The sequence below is a fragment of the Penicillium argentinense genome, assembly GCF_028826775.1.
Source record: "Penicillium argentinense strain IBT 30761 chromosome Unknown utg000001l_segment0_segment0, whole genome shotgun sequence".
In the NCBI taxonomy this organism is placed as follows: domain Eukaryota; kingdom Fungi; phylum Ascomycota; class Eurotiomycetes; order Eurotiales; family Aspergillaceae; genus Penicillium; species Penicillium argentinense.
Window position 1 is genome coordinate 1,843,232 of NW_026622660.1, and position 24,666 is coordinate 1,867,897.

The window sequence follows — 24,666 nt, forward strand, 5'->3', positions numbered from 1 at the left end:
CGATCATCCCCATCTCTTTCTTCCTCTGCACATTCTCCCTTTCAACTTCAATCATCTTCTTCCTTTCGGCCTCTGTTCCCGTGGTTCCTCATCACCCCACCGTCGGCCCGCCGAAGTCAGCCGCCCTCGTCATCCACGGTTCACTCCGTCATCCTTCCCCAAGGCGCTCTTGGTCGTCTCCAAAACGCCCGATACCATGTCGCGCTACGACGACTACCGTTCTTCGACTGGAACACTAGATTCTCGCGATCGGTCCGATCGCCATTCTCGAGGCCCACCGGTACTCGAGCGAGAACGACCCCGCGTCCGAGAAGATGAACGCTTCGAATTACGCATGCGCGACGAGGACCGGTATGGTCCACCTGCCCGCGCAGCAGGTCGATACTATGAGGACGAACACTTGTCTCATCATTCTGGCCCCCTGGTGGCGCATGACCGCCGTCGTCGACGTGACGATAGCCCATCGTTCGCTCCGCCCCGTTTAATTAGGCGGCAGTCGTCCCTGGACACCTTCGATCGCATCCCCCGCCGCAAGATGGAAGCATTTGAGGCTCGCGATCGTGCACCCCGCATGCCGCGTGTTCCCCCACCGCCGGCACAGCGGCCCTCGCCTGGTCGTTACCGTGAACGGGAAGTGTATGAAGACATCCGCATCGCCGAGCCCGATTACTACGGCGACGAAGAATTCCGTGAGTTTGACGATAGAGAGAGAATGCATCGTCGTCGGCGTCGCTCTAGCAGCAGTGCGCATCACCGTCATGAAGAAAAACCATACCCACGCAAGGGCAAAACCCGCATTCCACGGAAGTGGGTGCACGTTCATGCTATCCTCGACCTGGGGTATCCATTCAAGGAAGAAGTAAGCTCTTGACAACGCGAATTGGGAGGCCTGGCGCCATGGTCCTCATACTGATATACGAAAATAGGATGAGACAATCATCATCCAGAAAGCCTTGTCTAAGGAGCAGATCGATGAAGTGATCAGCTTGAGCAAATCCTTCCACCGTCCTGCTCATTCAGAGAGTAGGTTACATTCTCGTGGCTCCCATGGGAGACAATCAACCTTGATTGACAACCATCGCTATGCAGCTGAATATCTTCGCGTCCCACGCTCGCCAGTTCGACAAATTCCCCGCGAGCGAGTCACTACCGAGTACCTTGAGATTGACTCTCACTCGCACTCGCGCTCGCACCACCATTCCCCCCGTTCGAGCCACGAGGCGTTTATTGTCGAGGCTGCCCCGTCACGCCGGCACGATATTGAGTACGAAGAAATTGTCGAACCTCCTCGCTATCGCCACCGAGCAATCTCTCGACCGCGATCCATCTCTGTGCATGGACGTCGCCGGGCATCGTCTCCTGTACGACTGGTTGAGTCTCGGCCTCACTTCGAGGAACGCATTGAGACCCGGCCACACCACTCCGGTCAACTTATGGTGGTTCGCCCTCGAGAAACTGACCATGACGTTGATGAATACATTCGTGAGCTTGAGGAGGAGACCAGGCTGCTGCGCCTGGAGCGTCAGGGTGGAATCGAAATCACCCGCCAGAAAGAAACTGATACGATTGATGATCGAGGTAACGCGGAGGAGAGAATTGAGTACAACAAGTCGGAACGCAAAGGTGAGTCTTCATAGACGCTATTTGTCGGACTATATAGTAGATCAGCTACTAAGATGGTTCTAGAACCCAACTCTCGGGTAATGCGTGCCATGTTTGCAACTTTGACATGATGGACATGAGGCTGGTGCCAGTGATTTTGTAGGAGTTTTTGGCGAGTGGGAACAGAATCATGATGATTTGACGATCTGGACGGATTATGACGCATTTCGCGACTATTTCTCTCACTGTATTTTTTATTTTCGTCTCTTATCTCTCACCTGGAGGTATCTCAGTAGGTCCCATATTCTTACATATTTACCTTCGAAATTCGATCTGCGGGCCTTTTGGAGTATGGTAAATCTAGAACCCGCGGGTGTCTGCGTGGCGGTGCGGTGGGGCGGTGCAGCGGACGGCCGTCGCACCTTCGTTGCTCACATGCGTTGACGTTCTATCATCCTCTCCTTCTACTCTCCCCCAAGACCTTCACTCCCTCAAACCGCAATCATGGATCGAGTGCAGGCATTCGGCAAGAACTTCAGGTGAGCACTGCCACGTCCCCAAGTCCCCGTTCGGACACCTTACCCTCTCCTTTACCCACATCACCACCCCCCATCGTGCACGATCTGGACCGTGGTCTTTGGTTTGACGTCTTGGCTAACGTTTTTCGCCGATAGCGCGAACTTCACGCCTTTCGCGCAGCGCACCCAGCAGATGATCCGGGAGCAGCTGGGCCATGCTGAAGACAAGACCCAGCTCCCCGATGAGTACATCAAGCTCGAGAAGCGCGTCGATGCGCTCAAGCTGGTCCACCAGAAGCTGCTTCAAGTGACGTGAGTTTTGCCCCTCCCTCTCTGTCTCAATTCAGTGCTCTGTATCAGCACATGGTCCTCCCCAGAGAATACCGCCGCTGACGTGTGGGTCATCCGATCTGCGACAACAGCTCCCAATACTCCAACGAAGCCTACGACTACCCGCCCAACATCCGCGAGTCTTTCAATGACCTGGGCCGTACCATCAACGAGAAGGTCGCCCTCCTCTCGCAGGCTGGTTCTCCCGCCGAGGCCCAGGCCGCCCTGACCGCTCCTCCTACCGCGAAGCCCCAACCCAAGACCTTCAACCACGCCATTGCGCGCGCCTCGCTCGCCGGTTCCCAGACCCTGGTGCAGAGCTCTGAGGGCGAGGACCCTCTTGCCTCTGCTCTAGAGCAGTACGCTCTTGCTGAGGAGAAGGTCGGCGAGGCTCGTCTCGCTCAGGACGCTCAGATCCAGTCCCGCTTCCTGGCTGGCTGGAACACCACTCTCAACACCAACCTGATGTTCGCGGCCAAGGCTCGCAAGAACGTCGAGAATGCCCGTCTGACTCTTGACTCGATCAAGGCTGCCAAGAAGGCTGCTGCTGGTGGCGAGGAGAACCTGAGTGAGGATGCTCGTTCCGAGATCGAGCAGGCTGAGGATGAGTTTGTTGGCCAGACCGAGGAGGCCGTCAGCGTTATGAAGAACGTATGTATTCCCCTGTCTCCGATTCTTGTACAAGGCGAAGTTGCCTTCCCGCGTTGTCAATCCGCGACTAACATGTCACGACCCCTTGCTGCAGGTTCTTGATACCCCCGAGCCCCTTCGCAACCTGGCCGATCTGATCGCCGCCCAGCTGGAGTACCACAAGAAGGCCTATGAGATTCTGAGTGAGCTTGCCCCGACTGTGGATGCTCTCCAGGTCGAACAAGAGGTAAGCGATTAAGCAATCCTCGCTGTAGATTATTGGATTCCTAACAGCGAGCTCAGGCCAGTTACCGTAAGAGCCGTGAAGGCGCTTAGAGAGAGCCTTTACTTCTTGATTTTTATCCCGGTTCCGAGCGTTGTTGGTCTGAGTACTACGCGCCCGACTGATAGCCTTTTGTACCTATCCCTTTTTTTTTTCTGTGGCATCCCAAGGGACCACAATGGAATTTTGCTTCCTCTATCTTTGCCCTAGCGAATGAAATTGGAATGACCTGCTCTTCCTATTCTAGTGGCTGTCTTCGTAGTGTGTCTGTTTGATACACATAGTAGATGACCGGACTGTCACATAAGGTACAAGTCGAGTGCTCCCTCACGTAGAGGGAAAGATGTAAGACTTAACATTCGAATCGTTGAATTTAGGTGCTCACTTAAATAATTCTACATTGTAGCACCATCCTCGTATGCTAAGGTAGCTAAGTACATAGTCTCATTACTATCTACGGTAGTACGTAGTACGTGGCCGGGCCGTAGTGAGCGCCCTGACACCTGAGGCCGCCAAGGTCCCGCTAGTTCCAGGAGCTCCATCCAACTCCGCTACAACCGCCAGGTCGCCTCTCAAACCCGACATTCCGCCCGCCGCATCTGATCGGGCTACATTCGCACATAAGAACCGACGAAGCCCGAGCCCTATCCTTCTCCTCTGGCCCTCGTCAAACCCGGAACCACGCGCTGCGTCGCCGACTCCCGTCCACCTGGCCGCAACTTCTCTCGCCGCATCATCGCACCTAAGACAAACCTGGGACTTCTTGACTTGGTTCAAGGCCGACTTACGAGTACTGCTTCTTTTAAAATACCGGGGATATCGCGCGGCTTCACGGAACCTCCTCTCCCCCCCCCCCCCCCCTTCTGATTCGATTCACCGCGCACACTCTCCCGATCTGTGGCAGGACTACACCTCCCCACGCCGCGGACTGGATACTTTATTCGGACGAATCCGTGGACATTGCTAGATTCAAGCATATTTGAGAGATCGCAGCTCTTCAATTCACATACCAGAACATACACAATCAAAATGGCGAATGGGTATGTTCTCTCCGCGCTTGAAATGAACGGTATCTGGAACGAATCGCTAACACCCCTTCTAGCTGGAGTCTCCTCGTCGGCCTGATCATCGTCGTGGCCGCCTCGGTGGCAGCATGGTTCTTTGCCCCGAAAAATGATAGCCGGACGTAAGTCTTTTTCCCTCCATCTGTTACTCTTGGACTCAGTTAATGATTCTCTGTAGTGTCTGGCGCAGCACACTCATCCTCTCCTTTGTCTCCTGTTACTTGATGTGGGGTAAGTTTCATTTTTGCCATACTCCCCGGCCCCATATACAAGGAGAAACAATACTAATTTGCGTGATAGCAATCGTTTTCCTCGCCCAATTGAATCCCCTCATCTCACCAAAGCGAGCCGACATCCGTCCTGGGCGGGTACCGAATTAAATAGACTAGCTATTGATGCCGGATTTTTGATTCCTTATCGTCTTTTTTCGGGTCGATGATTTCGTGGTCACTGAGTGTATCATGTATCATGTCGGGTTGAGAGATTTGATATCTTCTTGATATCCTGACTCTGAATTGATGTTTCTCGTTTCACCAGAGTCTGCGGTGCTTGTGGCGAGATTCAGCGATAATCCGAATCGTCTTCACTTGGGTTGCGGGTGTTTTGTTTAGTCATCTTTTCCTTGAATGAAATATTAGATTTTCTCCTTGCTTTTGTGTATGTTGGTCTCATACACTACAGTTGAACTATACGAGTGCAGAATGGCAGGTAGAATGTAACTAAATGAGGATGCTCATTAAAAGCTACCCGATTAATAGGGTTATATGCAATATCTCAAACATCTCCGTTCATGGCATTAGAGTAGGATCTCAACACCGTCCTATCCCACTCCGACAGCTCCAAGAATAACTCTCTGTACCGCCCACCTAGCAATCTGACCCGCGACCGCAACGGCCACGGCGCGCAAATACCCACATCCAAGCAGGATATAAAGGGCCTCAATATTGCTCAGCAGCACAAGATGCGCATCCACCACGCCAAGCGAAAGCAATGAGGCGAGACAATCGAATAGTCCCGTTAGATAAGTCGTCGGGAGATAGGGACGAAGCAGGGACTCAGCTGCCGCAAGTGAGGATTCCAGAAACGAGGGCGCAGAGTTGGAGCCCCGGTCTGAAGATAGTGCTGCTTTTGCTGCGCCGACATCCTTCCGTCCTGTGCCTGGGTTGCTTTCTGTTGCGTTGCCGCGGCCGTCGGCGCCCCATATTACCAGGAGAATGGGGAAGAGCTTTGCGCAGCTGCTAACTAGGAGCGCAGTGCTGATTGCTGTTGGGCTTGCGGCTGTTGGGGGTGGGAGAGGTCGGATCATTTGTGGAGGTGCGATTGAGGTGCGTCGGAGGGGTGGTGCTGGGCGTTGTGGTGGTGGGATGTTGGTGTTTTGGGCCTGTGGAAATTGGTCGGTTGGAGAGTTCATGTCGCCAGCATTTGTATTTGGTATGATACTCGTCGAGGCAGCGGCCGAGACTAGTTGTTGTGTCGTAAACTGTGTTGGGAGAAGCTGCAACGAGGGAGAGGGCCGCATTGTTGGTGTGGGAGGGCCGGAGGGGAAAGGGGTCGTGTCGCCGGTGGTTGTGCCAGATGGCGCGGTGTTATTGCCGCTTCCGACTTCTGAGGCGCCATAGCGGCGCGATTTCGGTACGAGTATCGAGGCAAGGAGGCGCACGGTTAGGTGGTGTGCGAGGGTTGTGGCCGCGTTCAGGGTGAGGAAGAAGAGGTATTGCACGACGATTGGAGTACGCGACAGGAAGGTCGTCGCGAGAGTAGGGTCTTTTTCGAGACGCGCCCAGGTGAGGTAGACATCGAAGAGCAGAAGGAGAACACCGAGGCGAATGATTGACCGCTATAGCCCCAGCACATTAGCTTCTTGTTCCCCGAGGGGAGGGTAGTCAAGGTGGCTCACGTCAAAGCGGTTGTCATCGCGTCCGAGCCGATTGAATAGCAAGTGGCGGTAAACCTGCTCATACACGACAGTCAGTTATTGATCGAGCGCGCGTACACTGTAGCACTTGGTAACTGACTTGTGGTTTGATGAGCACCAGGTCGATAAAGATCACGACGAAGTCGTACTCGACGTATTTGTCCGCGAAGCGCTGGCACCGCGGACACTGGGTCAATCGCACTCCTTTGCCCTGGGAGCGGTCATCGGCACGACTGTATGCGCTATACAGGTGTGAGACCGGATAGGAGCACTCGATGCAGATGGGCATCGTGTCATTGCGGCGTGGAAGAGGAAGCGGGCGGTCGGGGAATCTGCTAAGCTCCGGGCTGTTGCTTAGTTGCGCAAAGGCGGAGGGTGTTCTAGACTTGACCCACTGGCCTGACAGGGGTGTCTTTACATGTACTACATCAGGCACTACAGTCGTAACACTGTATTATAGTATCAAATAGTCTGAAATAGTACACTTTATTACATCAAGGAAAACCAAGAAGTGTGGCTATTCACATTTCCAATTTCGCCGCGGCAAGAGAAACCGCTATATAGCATCAGTGTACAGAAAATCGTCATCGTTCTATGTGCATTAATCAATGACGCTTTTGTTGTCTGCCCAGCTAGGCTGAATGGCCCGACACACGGCTTCGTAGTCCTGGAAACGCTGCGTGTCTTCCGGCAAGCCTGGCGTCGTCCAAAACATCGTCCAGTTGCTGTCATATAGCTTCCAAGAGCCACAAGACCGTTCAAAGTACCATTTGTTCACGGGGTTGTCTTTGCGACTGCGCCAGCAGACCCCATTGGGGAAACATGTACGCACCATCGCGTTGAACACCACATCGGCGACACCACCGGCACCCTGACTACGCTTGAGCACTGCAAATTTGTCCAAGTACGGAACCATGCGTGCGGCATTCTCTGAGCTGCCGTCGTCTATCACACCTGGTGGTGTTTCCCAGGTGAGAATTGCGCCACCTTCATATTCACCTGCGACAATGATGCCGGCGATGCGATCGTTGACTCGTTGCAGGTAGTCTTGCACATCAAGCTTGCGGTCGAAAGAATCCTCGATCAGATGCACCAATCGGGGCAGATCGATAGATGGGTCGTTCAGCTGTAGACGCCGTTGGCCATGGGCAGTCCACATTTGTACATGTGGGTTGGGGAGGATAGTGAGAGGCATGCCTCGCTTCACAAAGGTGGTGTGAGGTGGAAGAGGGCTGATAGCACTGGGTCTGCCCTTGCCAGCGCCACGGCGCCCTGGAGGCAGTGAAGATGAGAGAAGAGGTTTATCGGTGAGAAGGTTGTGGATGAGAGGGTTACGTTGGCGGCGCGTTCCGACGGCGGAAACATCGGACGGAGCAACTTGGGGTGGGCGGGCAGAGTTGGCCACTTCTTGCGGAGAAGCAATGATGCCAGAAGAGGCCGAGGGTAGAAGAGCCAGCGTCGCACGAGATAGTCGAAGGTTCTCTAGATGGCCATCGAGGACCATTCCCATCGCCTCGGCACCGGGCAGCTGGCTCGACTGCCCAGGCAAGGGAGAGATCACATCCGCATTGACGAACTTGGAGAATGGATTGCTATCCAAGAGAGCGGACGCAGGGCCGGTGTCCTTGTGTGGCAGTATAACACCTGGTTTTCCAGAGATAGATTCTCTTGTTTCCGACAGCTCCTCCTCGATTTCGTCAAATTCCTGTTCCATGTTGATGAAAACATGAGACGATTGTGGTCCTCTGAAGGCTGGAATGCCTCCCAGGGGGTGCAAGAGAATTACTCGGTCGAGCGAGACTTCTTTTTGCAGGCTATCAATCCGTTCCGCAGAGATTATAGGATCCTCATCTGGGTCTGGGACAGTAGACAGACCCGCAAATTCCTTGGTCAAGGCAAGCACGGCATCATCCGCAGACACAGGCACGGCTCTAGGGTTCTCTTCCAGATAAGCAACTGGGGTGACGATAACGACATGGCCGTCCCGGAGTGGGCTCAAAAGTGCCTTGCGTGACATCACAGTCGGCTGACGATGGCCCTTTTCAGAAATCGACAGTGCCGAGTCCAAACGGAATGCTTTGGAGTCGGGCTGCTCATCGACCGCAGCCGAGATTCGATTAGCCTGCTCGATGGCAACTTGCCGCACAGTAGAGCTGTCCACCTTGCCCGGATCAACTACCACACAACATCCCATTCCTAAACGTACGAGTTGTGACAGAGTCTTCGCAACCCCATTGACAACCTCGTCCTCCAGGGATTGGGGTGTCGTAATCTTAATTAAGGCCAGATGAAGTCTCTCAGCCGGCTCCTCACCTCGTGGCGCAGGTGTGGTGTGCTGCCAGAACACCGGGCTGTCGTAAACAGCTCGCGATGCACCATAAAAAGATCCCAGGTTTACCCCAGAGGGCGAAGCTGCCGACGGGTCTTCCTTGAGGGATTCATTTCCGGCTGCGGGTTTTGTTGTCTCGACTGGCTTGGGAGCGCTATTTTTGAAGCGAGACAGGTACGACTTGGCCTCGCGCTTAGTAGAGGCAGAGCTGAGCAAGCTCAGGAAGAATTCCTGTACGTTCCTATTAGCCATTGACTTTGCATCCCAATTTCTATGAGTCACGCACCCGATCCAGCAGCTTCTCTTTAGCTCGGCGCCCTAGTCGGTCGTGACTTGGACTGGTGGTGGAAAAATCGGCAAGCTGCTGAGCGCGGGGTAGCGACTGCGCCGGGTGTATCGCAGAGTCATTTGGACGAACGACATGTTGCTATGGCGAGAAATGTTGGGGTCAGTTTTGGGTGGTGGAAGTATCCGGAGATAATCAATACCCACCTTTGCCAGCGAAGCCGGGGCTGTACGCGGCCAGCTGAAAGCTCGAGAGCTCATTGTTTAGCCACCAAACACCGGCCGTGCGACCGGAAGAAAAGCCTCGAGTTGTTCAGAACGGCCAGCGTATCCAAAGAAAAAGAAAAGTGCAGGGAGAAGTAAATCGGACGGGCATGACGCATCCTCGGCTCCGGTTCACCGCCTGGCGATCCTTCGGGGAGAGGGATTTAACCTCCCGGCGACGTCGACTTTGCCCGAAGTTGCTAACTCGTCCTGGGCATGTTGGTCCGACCCGGCGTCGGCTGATCGTGTCTGACTTGAGCAATTTATCAGATTCCCGGATCTTTTATGGACGCAGTCTCTGCATTGGCTGTCCCCAGGGGAGTAATCCACTCCCGATGGAGATTCTCAGGCAGACATCCACCAGGCGGGGCAGCCTTAGCGGCAGCTGTGAAAGAGCCCAGGGCCTCTGCAGGTTCGGATCCTTGTCGTCGGGACATTGGCGGGGGCTTATGGAACCAGCCGGGGCTAGATGGCTTTAGATTAGATCGTATACTAGGAACCAAGCCCACTGGCACCTTACTAGTAGCATCCCGGCGTGGAACTCGAGACGGATCTGCTCCACGATAGTGCGCAGCATTGCCGTTGGTTGCGATTGAAAGTGACACGAGACTAGCACTGGCAGATGCCCGGGTGACTATTCCCAGACTATATTATATTAACATGTTCAGACTGAATTATTGTGGTGGTATAGATGTTCCGTGAGAAACTCAAGCCTGCAAGGCGGTATTGGATGGAAATTCTGTCAGTATATATTTCCGTCTTATGATAGAATTCTTTCATATTGATTGCTGATGATTAAACACTTTCCATCCGAACTAACTTGGGTTGAGCCGAGGATAATTATTGCTACATACTGGTAAGGCTAGAAAGGACCACTATCAAGATCGACCACTGCAGTCTGCAGCCCTCAACCTGTTCCTGCAAATGGCTGACCGCTTTGGACCGAGGGCTACCGCCGAGTACTTTGCGGGAGAGGGCGATCTCGGGCGTCGCGGCGGTACCGATAAGTCACCCTCCCGCCACTTCCATCGTATTTTTTGGCTTTGCACGGAAGACTCCCAGTTGTTTCATCTACACCTCCACGCGCGCAAATCCCACACAGGTTCGCAGCCCCTTCGTCTCCCTTTCTTCCTCTCCTCTCTTTTGGGACGTCCTCTCAATCCCGCCCGCTGGCTGCCCCTCCTTGCGCACAACTACGTCGCAGCGTCGCAGATTCTTATCCCACACCAGCCACCAATCGCGACTGCAGCGCGGTCTTGGCCACTGGGGTTTCGAGACTTGCGGGCTGAGGCTCGAGGGCTCAACTCCCACTTTTGTTGCTAGACTCACCCACTTGGTCACTTGCATACTAATCCCCACCGGTCCAGATTTGCATCCCTCGATCTCCCCCCACTCAACCGGGACCCCCCTGCAACTGCGACTGCGAACGTGCGCCTCTGTTCACACGCGATCACTTTCAATCCCATTTCCACCAGTACCCTCGACCCCAGCCAAGATACCCGATTATCTTCCCTTAAGCCATGTCCGACCCCAGTGACCGGTCCTCGGAGTCCATGCCCGGTTCCGAAACCACGGGCCTGAAGCCTTTGTCCAATGTCGAGGATATGGCCCTGCCGAACCCTAGCAACAGTGAGCTCTCTCGCTTTATGAGCCGTGCCGGCATCTCCCTGGCCAATGGCTTTCCACTCGAGGACGACGAGGTCGATGAAGAGGTGGACGAGGACTATGTCGCCGTCGACCAGGAGGACGCCAATGATTTCCCCGTTTGGTTCCGCCGCCCCCCGACACAGCACCGCACCAAGCTCGATGAATTGCACCCTTTCGTCCAACTGCTCTCCGTTTCCAATGTTGAAGACTGCGTCGAGGTGGAGAAGGCGTTCCCCGAGGCGGAGCGTTGCTCGCGTGACAAGGTAAGGAAGTCTGCTCGCGGCTCCGATTCAAGGGTATTGCAGGCCAAGTCCCTTGGCAATACCACCTGTGGCTTTGCGTAAAGAGTTCCAGTGGATCGGACTGGAAACATTGCTCAAGAAGATTCTCAGCTAACACGGGTTTCGCTCTATAGTTTATCTACCGTCTCAGCCGGTGCCCAGAACTCAGCCTGGGACTCTTTACTCTGCCTATCATCAAGGCCGGTGATCCCAAGCCCCCCGCGACGCTTGTCGGCCACATCATTGCCACCCGAACATCGGGGCCCTGCGTCACCGATAAATCCATGAAGCTTCCTTCCAACTGGCAAAGCGAGCGTTGGACATTTGAGGATGGCGAAGCCGTTGGTCATGAAGAGGGTGGCAGTACTATTGCGATTCATTCACTTGCTGTGCTGGAAGAGCACCAGGGCAAGCAGGTCGGTAGCACTCTCATGAAGTCGTATATTCACCGCATTCGGGAGGCTCAGATCGCCGATCGGATCGCGATCATAGCTCATGACCACCTGGTGGACTTCTACAAGTCTTTCGGCTTTGAGGATTGTGGCGAGAGCAAGTGCCAATTCGGCGGCGGCGGATGGAGGGATCTGGTTCGTTCACTTTCCTTCTCTGTATAATCATGATTTTAGAACGGTACTAACGATCCCCAGGTTCTGGAATTCGGGAATGAGCCCCTGCAGGGCTAGAACACGAGCGAATTATTCAGTTTCCTTAAATTACCCCAGTGATGGGTAAGGTATGCATTTCCCCGGCGTGGACCGTGTCTATGACTGTTTGCCGTTTGCCATCAGGAGTCTACTAGTTCACCTCTTTTGCACGACGTTTTCCTAGTTCCTATTACTTTCCACCCTTTTTCTGTGTCTTTTCCCTGTTATACTCATGCCCCTGTTCACGCACCTTCATGTCCGGCCCTCGGTTTTGGTCCTCGGGATTAAAAGAAAATGGAGTTTGTTTTGTTTTTAACTGGAACGGGATTGTGATGGTCAGTCTAACAGTTCCATGGGAAAGGAAAAAGAAAAAAAAAGGATTCGGGCCACCCCAGTCGCGAGGGCTTGTGTACCATATCTGGAATGCAATGTAAATGAGTATGCCTTTCCCTCAGAAATTCAACCATGGAAACCTTCCATCAACGTTGTAGAATCGATTCGAGCTGTACTACTTAGTGTTGCTGTTCCGTTCATGGATTGGGTGCTATTCCGGACTTGGCCTCTCGTATACTCGCACTCCCACATGAAAATTATACAGTCATGCACCAAATATTTTGCAGACTATCCTCACGGAGATCTAATTCCATCGTCTTATTGAATACTCAAACTTGAACTGATGCAACTGAGTAGTCCGCCGGGCTCGGTTAATCGCCACCCAATCCTGACCCCCGCGTTTGTTCACCGCCTGGCAGAAAAAAAGACCGCCAAACAATTTTTTCGCGGAGATCAAACCGGACCCCCAACAACCTCCCACTCCAGAGTCAATACGTTTACTGTTTGACTCCTGTGGCCCATCATGAAGACGACTTGGAAGGATGTGAGTCTCCTTCTTTTCTTGCACCCTGCAACCTCTGCTACTTCGAGAATTGCCCGCTGATATTTATTGACCGCCAGATTGCGCCGGTGCCCACCAACCAGGAATTCCTGGACATCGTCCTCAGCCGTACCCAGCGCCAGCTTCCCACGCAAATCCGTGCTGGTTTCAAGATCAGTCGTATCAGAGGTATGGCTCTTATTATTTCATCGAACCCGATCGTTTTGGAGCGACACCGAACAGTTTCAAGGGAAAAAAAATGGCGATCGGGTTATCGATAAACCACTATCGCAGCTTGACTGATCGAATTTTCTTGCCACAGGTTTCTACACCCGTAAGGTCAAGTATACCCAGGAGACCTTCTGTGAGAAGTTCCAGGCCATTCTTGATGGATTCCCTCGCCTGCAGGATATTCATCCTTTCCGTAAGTCGTCTTCGCTCATTACTAGCGCCTCGAGCAGAGTTTAACATCGATCAGACAAGGATCTGATGAACACCCTCTACGATGCCGACCACTTCCGCATTGCCCTCGGTCAAGTTTCGACTGCCAAGCACCTGATCGAAACCGTTTCCCGCGATTACGTTCGTCTTATCAAGTATGCGCAATCGCTCTTCCAGTGCAAGCAGCTGAAGCGCGCTGCGCTCGGTCGCATGGCCACTATATGCCGTCGCCTCAAGGATCCTCTCGTGTACCTGGAGCAGGTCCGCCAGCACTTGGGTCGTCTGCCCGCAATTGACCCGAACACTCGTACCCTGCTGATCTGTGGTTACCCCAACGTCGGCAAGTCGAGTTTCCTGCGCAGCATCACCCGCGCCGATGTCGATGTTCAGCCCTACGCTTTCACCACCAAGTCTCTGTTCGTCGGTCACTTCGACTACAAGTACCTGCGCTTCCAGGCTATTGATACCCCTGGTATTCTCGACCACCCTCTTGAGGAGATGAACACCATTGAAATGCAGTCCATCACCGCTGTTGCTCACTTGCGCTCTGCCATTCTGTACTTCATGGATCTTTCCGAGCAGTGCGGTTACTCCGTCGCCGATCAGATCAAGCTCTTCCACAGCATCAAGCCTTTGTTCGCCAACAAGGTTGTGTACATCGTTATCAACAAGATCGATGTTCGCCGCCCTGAAGATCTGGACCCGGAGGAGCAACAGGAACTGCAGGAAATTCTCAAGTCGGGTGATGTCGAGCTTCTGCAGGCTTCCTGCACCACCACCGAGGGTGTGACTGCTGTGAAGAATGCTGCTTGCGACAAGCTGCTCGCCGAGCGAGTGGCCCAGAAGCTCAAGTCTGGAACTAACACGTCTGCCGGTACCCCCGGTGGCCGTCTCGGAGATGTGCTGGCCCGTATCCACGTTGCCCAGCCAATGGGTGGTGCGACCCGGGAGACGTTCATCCCGGAGGCCGTCAAGAACCTCAAGAAGTACGACAAGAACGACCCCAACCGCCGGAAGTTGGAGCGCGATCTGGAGGAGGAGCAAGGTGGTGCTGGTGTTTACAGCTTCGATATGCAGCGCGACTACACCTTGGCGAATGACGAGTGGAAGCACGACAAGATCCCCGAGGTGTGGAACGGAAAGAATATCTACGACTTTGTGGATCCCGATATCGAGAAGAAGCTGGCTGCTCTGGAGGAGGAGGAAGAGAAGCTGGAGGCCGACGGATACTACGAGTCGGACGAGAGCGTCGAAGACGCCGAAGATGCCGATACTCGCATGAAGGCCGATCTGATCCGCGAGAAGCGTGTGCTCATGCGCAACGAGGCCAAGATGCGCAAGTCGCTCAAGAACCGCGCCGCCATCCCTCGCAGTGCCAAGGCCAAGAAGCTCTCTCAGCTGGAGCGTGCCCTGGACTCCGCCGGTTACGACATCGATGCTGCTGGCGACCGTGCCCGTTCCCAGAGCCAGGTCCGTGGCCGGACTACGACTCGCAGTGAGGTTGGCGACGATGACGCTATGGACATTGATGATCCCCACAAGGCTATCGCCCGTGCTAAGAGCCGTGCTCGCAGCCAGGCCGCTACTGACCGTCGTAATGACGGTGTTGTGGACGAGCCTTCTCGCACCAAGGCTGAGCGCCTGCACAAGCTAGGCCAGAAGCAGATGAACCGCATGGCTCGTGCTGGTGAGGCCGATCGTCACACCACCGCCTCTCTGCCTAAGCACTTGGTATGTGTCCCCTACCTCCTTCTGACTTTCGATGAGGAAATTATGTCTAACCTATGTCAAAACAGTTCGCCGGAAAGCGCGGTATCGGTAAGAACCAGCGCCGTTAAGGGCCCCACTGCTACGGGCGACGAATCAAGATCCATTCATAATCATGGTCAAATTGGTTTCCATACCGGGTGCAATGGTGTAGGGCGTTTGTGTTTCCTGTTTCTTTGTCTAGTGTCTTCGCTATTTGACACGGTTATCCATCCTCCACGTCTTGGTCTGGAGTGCCTTTGCCTGTGAATAGACAGTCGTATGATTTGCGGGGGCTCGTCTCCCTGTCAATAGGACCAAAAAGTTCTTGACTTAATGATTTGCATATGAACCACTTTGTGCTTCCGCATTCAAATTGCTTCCTGATTATTCATAATTAAACTCGAGTTGAATAAGTCTCACTACTACGTGTAAGTCTGGGTGCAAGGCGCTTTGTTGCTCGGATGATTCTAGGTGCTTGTAGATATTGTTCGATGTTGCTTTACATGCACACCTCAACAATTGCTAACATGCGATCAATAAGCACACAGTTGTTGCAGTCTTGAGCCTCTACTGTTTACAGATCCCGAGTGGTGAGATAATGCGGGAAGGCGGCAACCCGCGTGTCAGTTTTAGGGCGCTCGACCCACATGATCACCGCCATCGACCGTTCTCCTCTTCCCCAGTCCAGTCCAGCCCAGTCAATCCAGTCAAGGGGGTTGAACGCATCCTTCCGGCCTAGTGGCACCCTGATCGAGGCTCTTCTGAGACCTACAGTACCCCTGCTTTCAGACTATTTCGGTCGACCGCGGCTCTTCTGATAGGCATGGCTGGCGAGGAATTCCCCAACTACGAGTTCCTGCCCACGCCTTTTCCAGTTGTCGAGGGCTCACTCTTAACGGCCGCCTTCAACGATTTCACGAATCAGGAGGCTGGAAACTTTGATTGGGACACAGACTTTATCGCCACTGACTCTTACCACGAGCCGGAAACTGCTGCTGGGTTTTCTGACAACTTGAACGACTGGTGTCTAGACAGTGCTGTGGCAAGCTGCCCGATTGAAGGCCATACTCAGCATGATGAGATTCTTTCAAGGCATAGTCAAAATTCGCAGCTTATCGACGTCTCTCATTCATTAGTCTCTACGTGGGGATGTGGAGACAGTGAAGAGGCTCCGCTATCAGAGACCGGCATCCCGATGAAGAAGGCTGCTGGCGGAGGGGCCAAACGTCGACGCATACCCGCCCACGCCGCCAACACGCTAAGATCATGGCTTTATCAACACCAGAGTCATCCATACCCCACTGAACAGGAGCGAGTCGATCTGGAGCAGCAGACAGGGCTGAATAAGCGACAGATATTGACCTGGTTCACCAATGCTCGCCGGCGTAAACTGCCACGCAACTTCCACCCGCCTGAGGGGGACTCCACCAACCTGACTTCATTATCTCCTTTGGAACGATGGCAGTATTCACCGCCAGAAACGGAACCCGCTGCAACGTCCGACATCCTTCGAGCATTACAGCGTGCGCCAGAGCCCGCAGAGTACGAGGCAATCCAGCGCGGCGTCACGACAGACCCAGAGTCTAGCAATGGCTCTAGCACCTCTTTCACATTCGGTGCACCGTCAATAAGCAGCTGTGAATACAGTCACTCCTCTGGATCAGATGCTTCATTCCAAGCCCAGCCTTGCTCATCCCTGAGACCCCCAACGCCAATACCCAGCATGAGATCACGTCGCCATCGTCGGAAGACACAAAAGTCGAAACTCGCAGACCAGCGAGCACTGTCCCAGAAGCGCACCTATCAGTGTACATTCTGCGCCGAAACATTCCGCAGCAAGTATGATTGGCAGCGGCATGAGAAGGCCCTTCATCTTTCTGTAGACCACTGGTCTTGTGCGCCGGAGGGCGGGATCATCCAGATCCAAGGGACCCGGATCTGTGTTTTTTGTCTAGCAGAAAACGTGGACGACGACCATCTCAAAGTTCATAACTATCTGTTTTGTCGAGAAAAGGACCCACAAGCACGCCAATTTTCGAGAAAGGATCATCTACGTCAGCATCTCCGCCTGGTACATGGCGTATCCTGCCACCCCTCGATGGATCGGTGGCGATACACAATGTCAGCAATCAAATCACGATGCGGATTCTGCGAGGCGGAATTTGTCACTTGGGAAGAACGAGGCGACCACCTGGCAGAACACTTCAAAGGCGGTGCAGACATGAATCAATGGAAAGGGGGTTGGGGGTTCGAACCAGAAATTGAAAGTCTGGTGGAGAACGCGATCCCTCCTTTCTTACTTGGTCTCGAACGGCGCACCATGGACCCTTGGAAGATATCGAACATGGAGGCACTCGGAGAAGGCGAATGGTCGTTGAATAACGATGTCCCAAATGCTTTCAACAGATACACTAATCTTCGTCAAGCGATGGTTGATTACCTGCAGGAACAGGTTACAACGGGCGAATTTCCACCGGATGAGGTGATCCAAGATCATGCTCGCTTGATTGCATATGGTGATACGGATCCATGGAATCAGACATGGGCGGATGATCCGCGATGGCTGACAACGCTCAAAGACGCCGTCTGTCAGTCGCAAGGGCTGGCCAATGCGAGCTAGACGTCATTCGTCGTGGAGCCGTAGCACCTGGTTCAAGATCGGGCTAGAATGATTGATGATTTGGAACCTACCCAGCGTCGACTTGAATCACTTGAACTAGGTCCAGTTGGTGAAATGTCGGACGAAGAGGTTCCATCTTTCTGGCAGGTCGAGACCTTGTTTGCATGACGTGCACTGATCTACATAAGGTTTGGCCTTCTTGGTTTCTCACTATCGTGGGCGTCCATATCCCACATTTTCATATTTAATATATGCCATTTTACATCGAGAATCATAAACCCAGCTCTGGAGGGTGGTTGTTGAGACATAGTGGTATATACCCTAGATGCGATGTCCCACAATTATGAGCATCTGTGCTCCCGATATGTATCGAGATCACATCAATGCACGGAGCGTATCCAGACATGGTGAATGGGCAGACTCGCACACTGACCCGGGTTGCTACGCATCATGATGCTGATAGATAAAAGAGGCCCAACCTTGGAAGGTCCTATCCATGTCACAATAGAGTGAAATGTCACGGCTAGACACCATGAAGCAGACAGGGCATTCCGTGCAGGTGCAACTGTGATATACATCATATGTCATAAATGGTGGATTTTGATGGTGCAACTCTTGAGATCTCAGGCACTCTAGGGACCTGGCTGAGGTTTCACATTGCTTTGGACGGGATATATTGTATCACCTAGAATCAGGCTTCTTGGGTGCTGAGCCACCAGGGAAGAATGTCGTGTTTTCCATGGATAGATTTAACCACACTGGCGCAAGTTTGACAGCCCTCTTTACTACTACTGAAATCTATGTTCTGGGCTTCTGGACCCAGAAATGACCGAAGTCTATGTTGTACAGATGAAGCGAGCCAATTTCCTTGGTATGGATAGAGGGTACAATTTGCATTGATGATATCTAGTGGGACTGTGTCTGAAGAGCGCCCCCGTACCGAATTTGAAAATCGCTTTTGTTGTTTCGTGTGGGAGGGCGAGGGGATGAGCGCTACTCCGTGCCCACGACTACTCCAACGATCTCCAAATGCCAACTGTCGGAAGGTAGATTCCATCCAACAGAGCCCGCCTCTACATACAGGATATATGGCCCTATTCCAAAGCCTTTGCATGCAAGCGAGCGAAAACGTTAATTGCTCCGCGACTGCGACAAACATGTGATTGGTGGTACAGCACAGAGACACGGTACGACCCGACCTCGCCTCAGGAAAGCATCGTCACTACGGAGTACACACACGAATGGCAAGTGAAAGGAAAGACGTCTCACTCTTAGTAAGGAAGGTCCACGGAGATAACACCAACCTCGATCGCGAACGTTGATTGGCAGTGGTGATGATGTTCAGCCCGGTGGGCACTGCGAACGTATGAGTTAGGAAGGAGAGTTGGCACGAGTGGATTCGGCATGCCCCTTTTTTGCATTGGGCTATTCTTTGCTTGTCGCGTTGGTGGTCTGACTCTGTTAGCGTGCGAATTTTTTCTAGCTGGGTTACCGTCGATCGTGGAAGGGGCGTGGGCTGAGTGGGTCCCGGTGAAAATTGAGCGTCTGGTTCCGGCGAGCCGCAGCGCATCCTCTGACGATCCCGTGCTCGGGATGCCGAGTGCAGGCTGTTTATCTCCCCATCCCTTTCTTGCTCGCGGGATGGGAATGGCGAGCGGCGATTTGAATGTGGTGATGATGCGATGGTCTCTCCGATCACAATGCAGGGATACAAGAGATTCTTGTGATATCTTCGTAGAACGGTTGCGCCCGGCGACCCCTGTCGTGGCCAGACACGAAGCCGCACCGATCCCGAGTCGGGTCGGCGTCGGCCTGCACGACGCAGGACTCGGTGTGCCGATTGGGCCAGTGTGGGCCCGGGCAATGGCTCAACAGATCGGAAATCTCTGCGCGGGAGATGACCGAAGGCTCACCGGTGGTGGGGCTGGCTGTGCTGAAGCTCAAACCTGTTCCGACCGGTGCATTTGTTCAGCAATTGTCTTATCAGCAGTGGTTTTGTTGCGCTCACCCATTTGAGATCTGGTCCGAGATGGTATATAATGGAGGGTCCGGCCCAGCCCAATTTCTGGACGTCCGCATGACCTTTTCTGTTTTATTTTATTTTTTGCCGACACCATCGTACGGTGATGCGCTCAGTAGGACCTCCCTGATCGAGCCAAGCTTTTGCCGTGGCGATCGTCATTGTCTGAGACCGGTTCGGGCGCCGGCCTTTTTGCAGTGAAGAATCCACGGCGCCCCACCCCGCTCGATGTAAACAGAAATTTTTTTACTTCCTGATTATTTTTGCGCTGCGTCCAGCTTGTCCCGTTTCAGAAGTGGTTGCAAGTAAACAGCGTCATGAGAAAGTCAATGAGTAAACCTTGGCCGGATTTGCCTTTTTGCTGTGTTTAATCCCGCAAAGGGATCATCCTTCCCATGGGCCCTCCAGTAGTGTCCATTGTAGGTCAGTGTACCTAGGGTCGTGTTTAGAGGGCCGTGACGAGGATATTCGTTCTTCCATACCGCAGGGTGGAAATTGGATGCTCAACTGGAGACACGGACTCCATCCGGGCTCGGCCAGGCACAGCATGCTCATTCGCTCGGGGCAGCCCCAGCTATTACTCAATCTCGCAGGCTTCTAGAAGGGTGGCAAGAAGCTCGGCACCGCGCTCAGTCAACATGCCAATCCTCGGCCTGGCATCCCCATAGTCAACATGGCATGCATTCTGAAACAATGTCTCTGGAAAAAGTAAACAGAACAAATTCCATTACTGTGTTGGACAGACACGACTCGTCCAAGTCCGGGCGAAAAAATATTATCTTCATCGATGCAAACAAGGGCGGTTGCCGCTTGCTATTGTTAGCAAGGGATACTACCGTTTGCGCTCACGTGGCCATCCCCATTCGGGGCATCTCCAGAACTTTCAAATGCCATTCTCCACCAATTCCCCACTCCAAGAACCCTCCATTGTACGGAGTATGCCCATGGAGACGAAATTTCCTCCGCCCCATCCCGGCAAACGTGGGACGCGAGATCCGGGCCCCCGTTGTGTCTGCCATGGTACCCCAAGGGGCACGAGCCGGTTGTCCGATGCGTGCCTGCCGTATTTATTTGGCCCTTCCCTCCCCATCTGTTTTTCTCTTCTTCCCCCATTCCTCTCTTCCCCATCAACCACCTTCATCGGTATCAACACACTCTGGTCCGGTGATCTTCCACTATGGGTGTTACAAGCTTCATGACCCGCTTCAAGGGTGGTGAGGACTCTCAGTTCTCCTCCCAGGCTCCCACTCCTGCCCGTGCCGACTCGACCAGCGCCGAGAAGGATGAGGGCATCATCGACGACAGCCCCGTCAAGTACCTGACCTGGCGCTCCTTCATCCTCGGCCTGTGTGTCTCCATGGGTGGTTTCATCTTCGGTTACTCGACTGGTAGGTTGCACTACATGTGGCAAGAGTCTATACGGAAGCATGGAAACTCATTATTCGGCAACCAGGTCAAATCTCGGGTTTCACCAGCATGACTGATTTCAAGACCCGCTTCGCCGAATATAATGCCGCCACCGGAGAATATGCTTTCAGCAACGTTCGCAACGGTCTCATTGTTGGTCTGGTATGTAGTCCTTCGCTCGCACTGGCCAGGTGCCTCCATCCCCATCTCCACCTCCACGGTGTGAGACGTTTTGTGGGTCGGAACTGACCATTCGACAGCTCTCGATCGGTACTATGATTGGTGCCCTGGTCGCTGCCCCCATCGCCGACAAGATTGGCCGCAAGCTCTCGATTTCCTTCTGGGCTCTCATCAACATCGTTGGTATCATCGTCCAGATTGCCACCATCGACAAATGGTACCAGGTTGCTCTCGGTCGCTGGGTCATGGGTCTCGGTGTCGGTGCTCTGTCCAGCGTCGTCCCCATGTACCAGTCCGAGTCGGCTCCCCGCCAGGTCCGTGGTGCCATGGTCAGCGCCTTTCAGTTATTCGTCGCCTTCGGTATCTTCATCTCTTACATTGTCAACTACGGTACCGTCCATGTCAACTCCAGCGCTTCGTGGCGTATCACCATGGGTATTGGTTTCGCCTGGCCTCTGATTCTGGGTATCGGTACTCTGTTCCTGCCCGAATCTCCTCGGTTTGCCTACCGTCACGGCCGTGTTGAGGAGGCCCGCGAGGTCATGGCCAAGCTCTACGGTGTCCCCACCAACCACCGCGTTGTTGCTCAGGAAATGGCTGACATGAAGCATAAGCTCGACGAGGAGAAGTCCGTCGGCAAGGCTCCCTGGCACGAGGTTCTCACCGGTCCCCGCATGTTCTACCGTACCATGCTTGGTATTGCTCTGCAGTCTCTGCAGCAGCTGACCGGTGCCAATTTCATCTTCTACTACGGTACCAGCATCTTCCAGGGAGTCGGTTTGAGCGACTCCTTCGTTACCCAGATCATTCTGGGTGCCGTCAACTTCGGTATGACTCTGCCTGGTCTGTACGTCGTCGAGCACTATGGTCGCCGCAACTGCCTGATGGTCGGTGCCGCCTGGATGTTCATTTGCTTCATGATCTGGGCTTCTGTCGGCCACGAGGTTCTGCACGCCAACCCCTCGTCTCACCCCGCCGGTGTTGCCATGATTGTCTTCACCTGTTTCTTCATTGTCGGCTTCGCTACCACCTGGGGTCCCATCGTTTGGGCCATCTGTGGTGAGATGTACCCTTTCCGCTACCGTGCTACCTGCATGGGTGTCGCCACCGCTGCCAACTGGACCTGGAACTTCCTCATCTCCTTCTTCACTCCCTTCATCTCCAGCTCCATTGACTTCCGTTACGGTTATGTCTTCGCTGCCTGCTGTTTCGCCGCCGTCCTTGTTGTCTTCTTCTTTGTCAACGAGACCCAGGGCCGCACCCTGGAGGAGGTCGACACCATGTACGTGCTGCACGTCAAGCCCTGGAAGTCCGCCAGCTGGGTTGCCCCCGAGGGCATCGTGGCCGATCTCCATGGCCCCATCGAGCCCAAGGAGGGTGCCGGCCAGCAGCAGCAGGATGAGACTGCCCGCGCTGCTGAGATCCAGGAGTAAACTCCTCTCTCATGACAACTTTTTTTCCTTACAATACCCCACTCCGAGTGCCAATCTTTCAATAATGGCCTGATGTATTATTTTTAGTGACATGAAATTCTGTGTGCATATTTGCCACGTTTTGCTACGATCTTCAATTGGAGACGTAAAGTTTGAATGAAACTTGTTCAAATCTGATTTTCTCCTATTTTTCACGTATAAGATTCTATTATAGAACGTAGCGCCATGGTCCTCCTTTTCTCTACCAAGCATATTTGCACGGCATTGCTGGCAGCCAGATCAGAAGAAAATGGGGTGCGGCTCTCCGAACTTTCAGAACCAGGTAGAATCTTGTTTAAGCATCGGACTCAGTTAGGCCAAGACACATACCTTCATGGGATCATTGAATCGAAGATTGCGGTTCATCGCGCTGATGCTTTGTAAATCTCCCGCACCCAGGTCGAAATCCGTCACAGAAAGGCTCTGAGCCAGACGCTGAGGGTTCCCACTCTTCGGAACCACAGCGATCCCGCGCTGGGTAGCCCAGCGCAGTACAATCTGAGCAGGCCTCTTTCCATAATTCTTCGACAAGCCTACGATAGTCAGATGCTCAAACAGCAAAGGAGTATTCTTCACGTCCTCGGTCTCCAACTCCACAGCGACAAAGGTCCAAAAGACGAATAAGCGGTAATAGCAATCCTTTGACCCTGAACCCAGTTCACAAGCTGCTCCTGCGTCAGGTAGGGGTGGTGCTCAATCTGCAGGGTAGCAGAGCGGATATTCGCATATTTCAGCATATCCAGAATCAACCCGCCATTGAAGTTGCTGATTCCAATGGCTTTGGTCAAGCCCGCTGGAACCAGCTTCTCCATCGCCAACCATGTTTCCTGGACCGAGGCGCGGCCGGGCGGGAATTCGGGTCCGTCGGAGGAGGGTATTGAACAGCCATGTCGACGTACTCGAGCGAGATGGGGAAGTGCATTAGGAAGAGGTCGAAGTAGTCGATCTTCCAATCTTGGAGCTGGCGCCGGGTGATGGGCTCGACTTTGTCGGTGTCGTGGAATTTGTTCCTGAGCTTCGAGACGATAAATAGGTCCTCGCGCTTGATAAGGCCTTCGTTGATGGCTCGGGCAACGCCCTAGCCGCATTTGGCTTCGTTCTCGTAGACTATTTTCATCGCATTAGAAAAATGATAGCGTTGTAGACTTGGTCGGCGCAGGTTTGGTGTCGAGCTTCCAGAGACCGAAACCAACGATTGGCATTTCAGAACCATTGTTCAACTTGACCGTGGGGGGTTGAATAAACATCCTGGAATCAACCTGGTAAGAACTTGAAAAAGATGATGAGCGGAGTCGGAATGGAAAGTGTGATCCTATTGTAATTGTGCTGAAGAATGGATCTGTCATTGATGCGGACCTGCTTGGACATTAAGTAGTAGCTTTTATTTAACAGACTGATCGACTTTGAAGGCATATCGGACTCCCGCGGAGCTTCCATGACGCAAGTTGCAAGCTGCAATGCGCGCGACACGCCTTAGCCACCGCAAAGCGCCGAGGATCGCGGAGATGTACTTCGCAGATGCACCAGCAGTGTGTGGCCAATCAAGACGGCAGCGTGCCTCGGCGCGCGCGACACGAGCTGCTCCGAGCGTCTAACTTGGTCCCACTTTGAGTACATAGTCTGTTACGTAAGCACATACTAAGGTTCCACTTGTCTGGAGTATTACTTCATTTATTTCCTCCTTCGACAAAGATTTCATGTTAAGATAGGTTGCAATGCAATCTCCGAGGCCAGCGTATGCCACTGCCACCAATATATGTCATCTGCTTGATCACATTGTTCCCACCACAACCCCAAGAAATTCTTCGCTTCTGATATTTCCCAGTCCTGACCACTGATAATGAGCGTCCATCTTCTCCCTGACATGAGAGCGATTTCTATTTGACAGCAGCCAGACCACCAAATATAAACATCGGGAACAAGGCGCAGATCTGAGCGTGGTCGTTATCGCAAAGATCATCTAGGTAGGTAAGACCGCCCTCAAGAGCAGTCTGTGTCTTGATAAAAAGCAGCTGGCACTGATACACTGTCGCATAGAGAAGTAAGAATTCCACTCTCCTACGATCCTTTGCTGCCGCGTCGAATACTGGTAGTCCCAAGCCTCTAGATCT

At 53.3% G+C, this 24,666-nt stretch overlaps 11 protein-coding genes across 11 annotated transcripts; 7 read left to right on the top strand and 4 right to left on the bottom strand.

The window, feature by feature from the left end:
* Positions 1-196: 196 nt before the first annotated feature.
* On the top strand, positions 197-1,637 carry N7532_000624 (uncharacterized protein; the record flags this gene model as incomplete). Its single annotated transcript, XM_056613128.1, has 2 exons — positions 197-859; positions 927-1,637. 2 exons carry the CDS (start codon positions 197-199, stop codon positions 1,635-1,637), a joined length of 1,374 nt encoding a protein of 457 aa, XP_056480352.1.
* A 469-nt stretch (positions 1,638-2,106) lies between these two features.
* N7532_000625 (BAR domain-containing protein) lies at positions 2,107-3,339 on the top strand (the record flags this gene model as incomplete). Its single annotated transcript, XM_056613129.1, has 4 exons — positions 2,107-2,141; positions 2,277-2,432; positions 2,543-3,101; positions 3,196-3,339. The coding sequence occupies 4 exons, from the start codon at positions 2,107-2,109 to the stop codon at positions 3,337-3,339; spliced, it is 894 nt and encodes a 297-aa protein (XP_056480353.1).
* A 1,053-nt stretch (positions 3,340-4,392) lies between these two features.
* On the top strand, positions 4,393-4,807 carry N7532_000626 (ATPase V0 complex subunit E1/e2; the record flags this gene model as incomplete). The annotated part of the gene is made up of 4 exons (XM_056613130.1): positions 4,393-4,403; positions 4,466-4,549; positions 4,606-4,658; positions 4,728-4,807. The coding sequence occupies 4 exons, from the start codon at positions 4,393-4,395 to the stop codon at positions 4,805-4,807; spliced, it is 228 nt and encodes a 75-aa protein (XP_056480354.1).
* A 440-nt stretch (positions 4,808-5,247) lies between these two features.
* N7532_000627 (sterol homeostasis protein ARV1) lies at positions 5,248-6,631 on the bottom strand (the record flags this gene model as incomplete). The annotated part of the gene is made up of 2 exons (XM_056613131.1): positions 5,248-6,264; positions 6,389-6,631. The coding sequence occupies 2 exons, from the start codon at positions 6,629-6,631 to the stop codon at positions 5,248-5,250; spliced, it is 1,260 nt and encodes a 419-aa protein (XP_056480355.1).
* Positions 6,632-6,943: 312 nt separating this feature from the next.
* On the bottom strand, positions 6,944-8,923 carry arg2 (acetyl-CoA:L-glutamate N-acetyltransferase; the record flags this gene model as incomplete). The annotated part of the gene is made up of 1 exon (XM_056613132.1): positions 6,944-8,923. One exon carries the CDS (start codon positions 8,921-8,923, stop codon positions 6,944-6,946), a length of 1,980 nt encoding a protein of 659 aa, XP_056480356.1.
* Positions 8,924-9,486: 563 nt separating this feature from the next.
* N7532_000629 (uncharacterized protein) lies at positions 9,487-9,797 on the bottom strand (the record flags this gene model as incomplete). The annotated part of the gene is made up of 2 exons (XM_056613133.1): positions 9,487-9,685; positions 9,736-9,797. The coding sequence occupies 2 exons, from the start codon at positions 9,795-9,797 to the stop codon at positions 9,487-9,489; spliced, it is 261 nt and encodes an 86-aa protein (XP_056480357.1).
* A 943-nt stretch (positions 9,798-10,740) lies between these two features.
* N7532_000630 (polyamine acetyltransferase) lies at positions 10,741-11,831 on the top strand (the record flags this gene model as incomplete). The annotated part of the gene is made up of 3 exons (XM_056613134.1): positions 10,741-11,130; positions 11,283-11,735; positions 11,796-11,831. 3 exons carry the CDS (start codon positions 10,741-10,743, stop codon positions 11,829-11,831), a joined length of 879 nt encoding a protein of 292 aa, XP_056480358.1.
* An 817-nt stretch (positions 11,832-12,648) lies between these two features.
* N7532_000631 (putative GTPase NOG1) lies at positions 12,649-14,945 on the top strand (the record flags this gene model as incomplete). Its single annotated transcript, XM_056613135.1, has 5 exons — positions 12,649-12,669; positions 12,747-12,855; positions 12,989-13,090; positions 13,145-14,838; positions 14,904-14,945. 5 exons carry the CDS (start codon positions 12,649-12,651, stop codon positions 14,943-14,945), a joined length of 1,968 nt encoding a protein of 655 aa, XP_056480359.1.
* Positions 14,946-15,679: 734 nt separating this feature from the next.
* On the top strand, positions 15,680-17,476 carry N7532_000632 (uncharacterized protein; the record flags this gene model as incomplete). Its single annotated transcript, XM_056613136.1, has 1 exon — positions 15,680-17,476. The coding sequence occupies one exon, from the start codon at positions 15,680-15,682 to the stop codon at positions 17,474-17,476; it is 1,797 nt and encodes a 598-aa protein (XP_056480360.1).
* Positions 17,477-20,673: 3,197 nt separating this feature from the next.
* N7532_000633 (sugar porter family MFS transporter) lies at positions 20,674-22,516 on the top strand (the record flags this gene model as incomplete). Its single annotated transcript, XM_056613137.1, has 3 exons — positions 20,674-20,884; positions 20,950-21,065; positions 21,164-22,516. The coding sequence occupies 3 exons, from the start codon at positions 20,674-20,676 to the stop codon at positions 22,514-22,516; spliced, it is 1,680 nt and encodes a 559-aa protein (XP_056480361.1).
* A 279-nt stretch (positions 22,517-22,795) lies between these two features.
* Positions 22,796-24,254, bottom strand: N7532_000634 (NAD(P)H-dependent D-xylose reductase xyl1; the record flags this gene model as incomplete). Its single annotated transcript, XM_056613138.1, has 5 exons — positions 22,796-22,825; positions 22,886-23,088; positions 23,202-23,320; positions 23,389-23,633; positions 24,195-24,254. 5 exons carry the CDS (start codon positions 24,252-24,254, stop codon positions 22,796-22,798), a joined length of 657 nt encoding a protein of 218 aa, XP_056480362.1.
* Between the last annotated feature and the right edge of the window lie 412 nt (positions 24,255-24,666).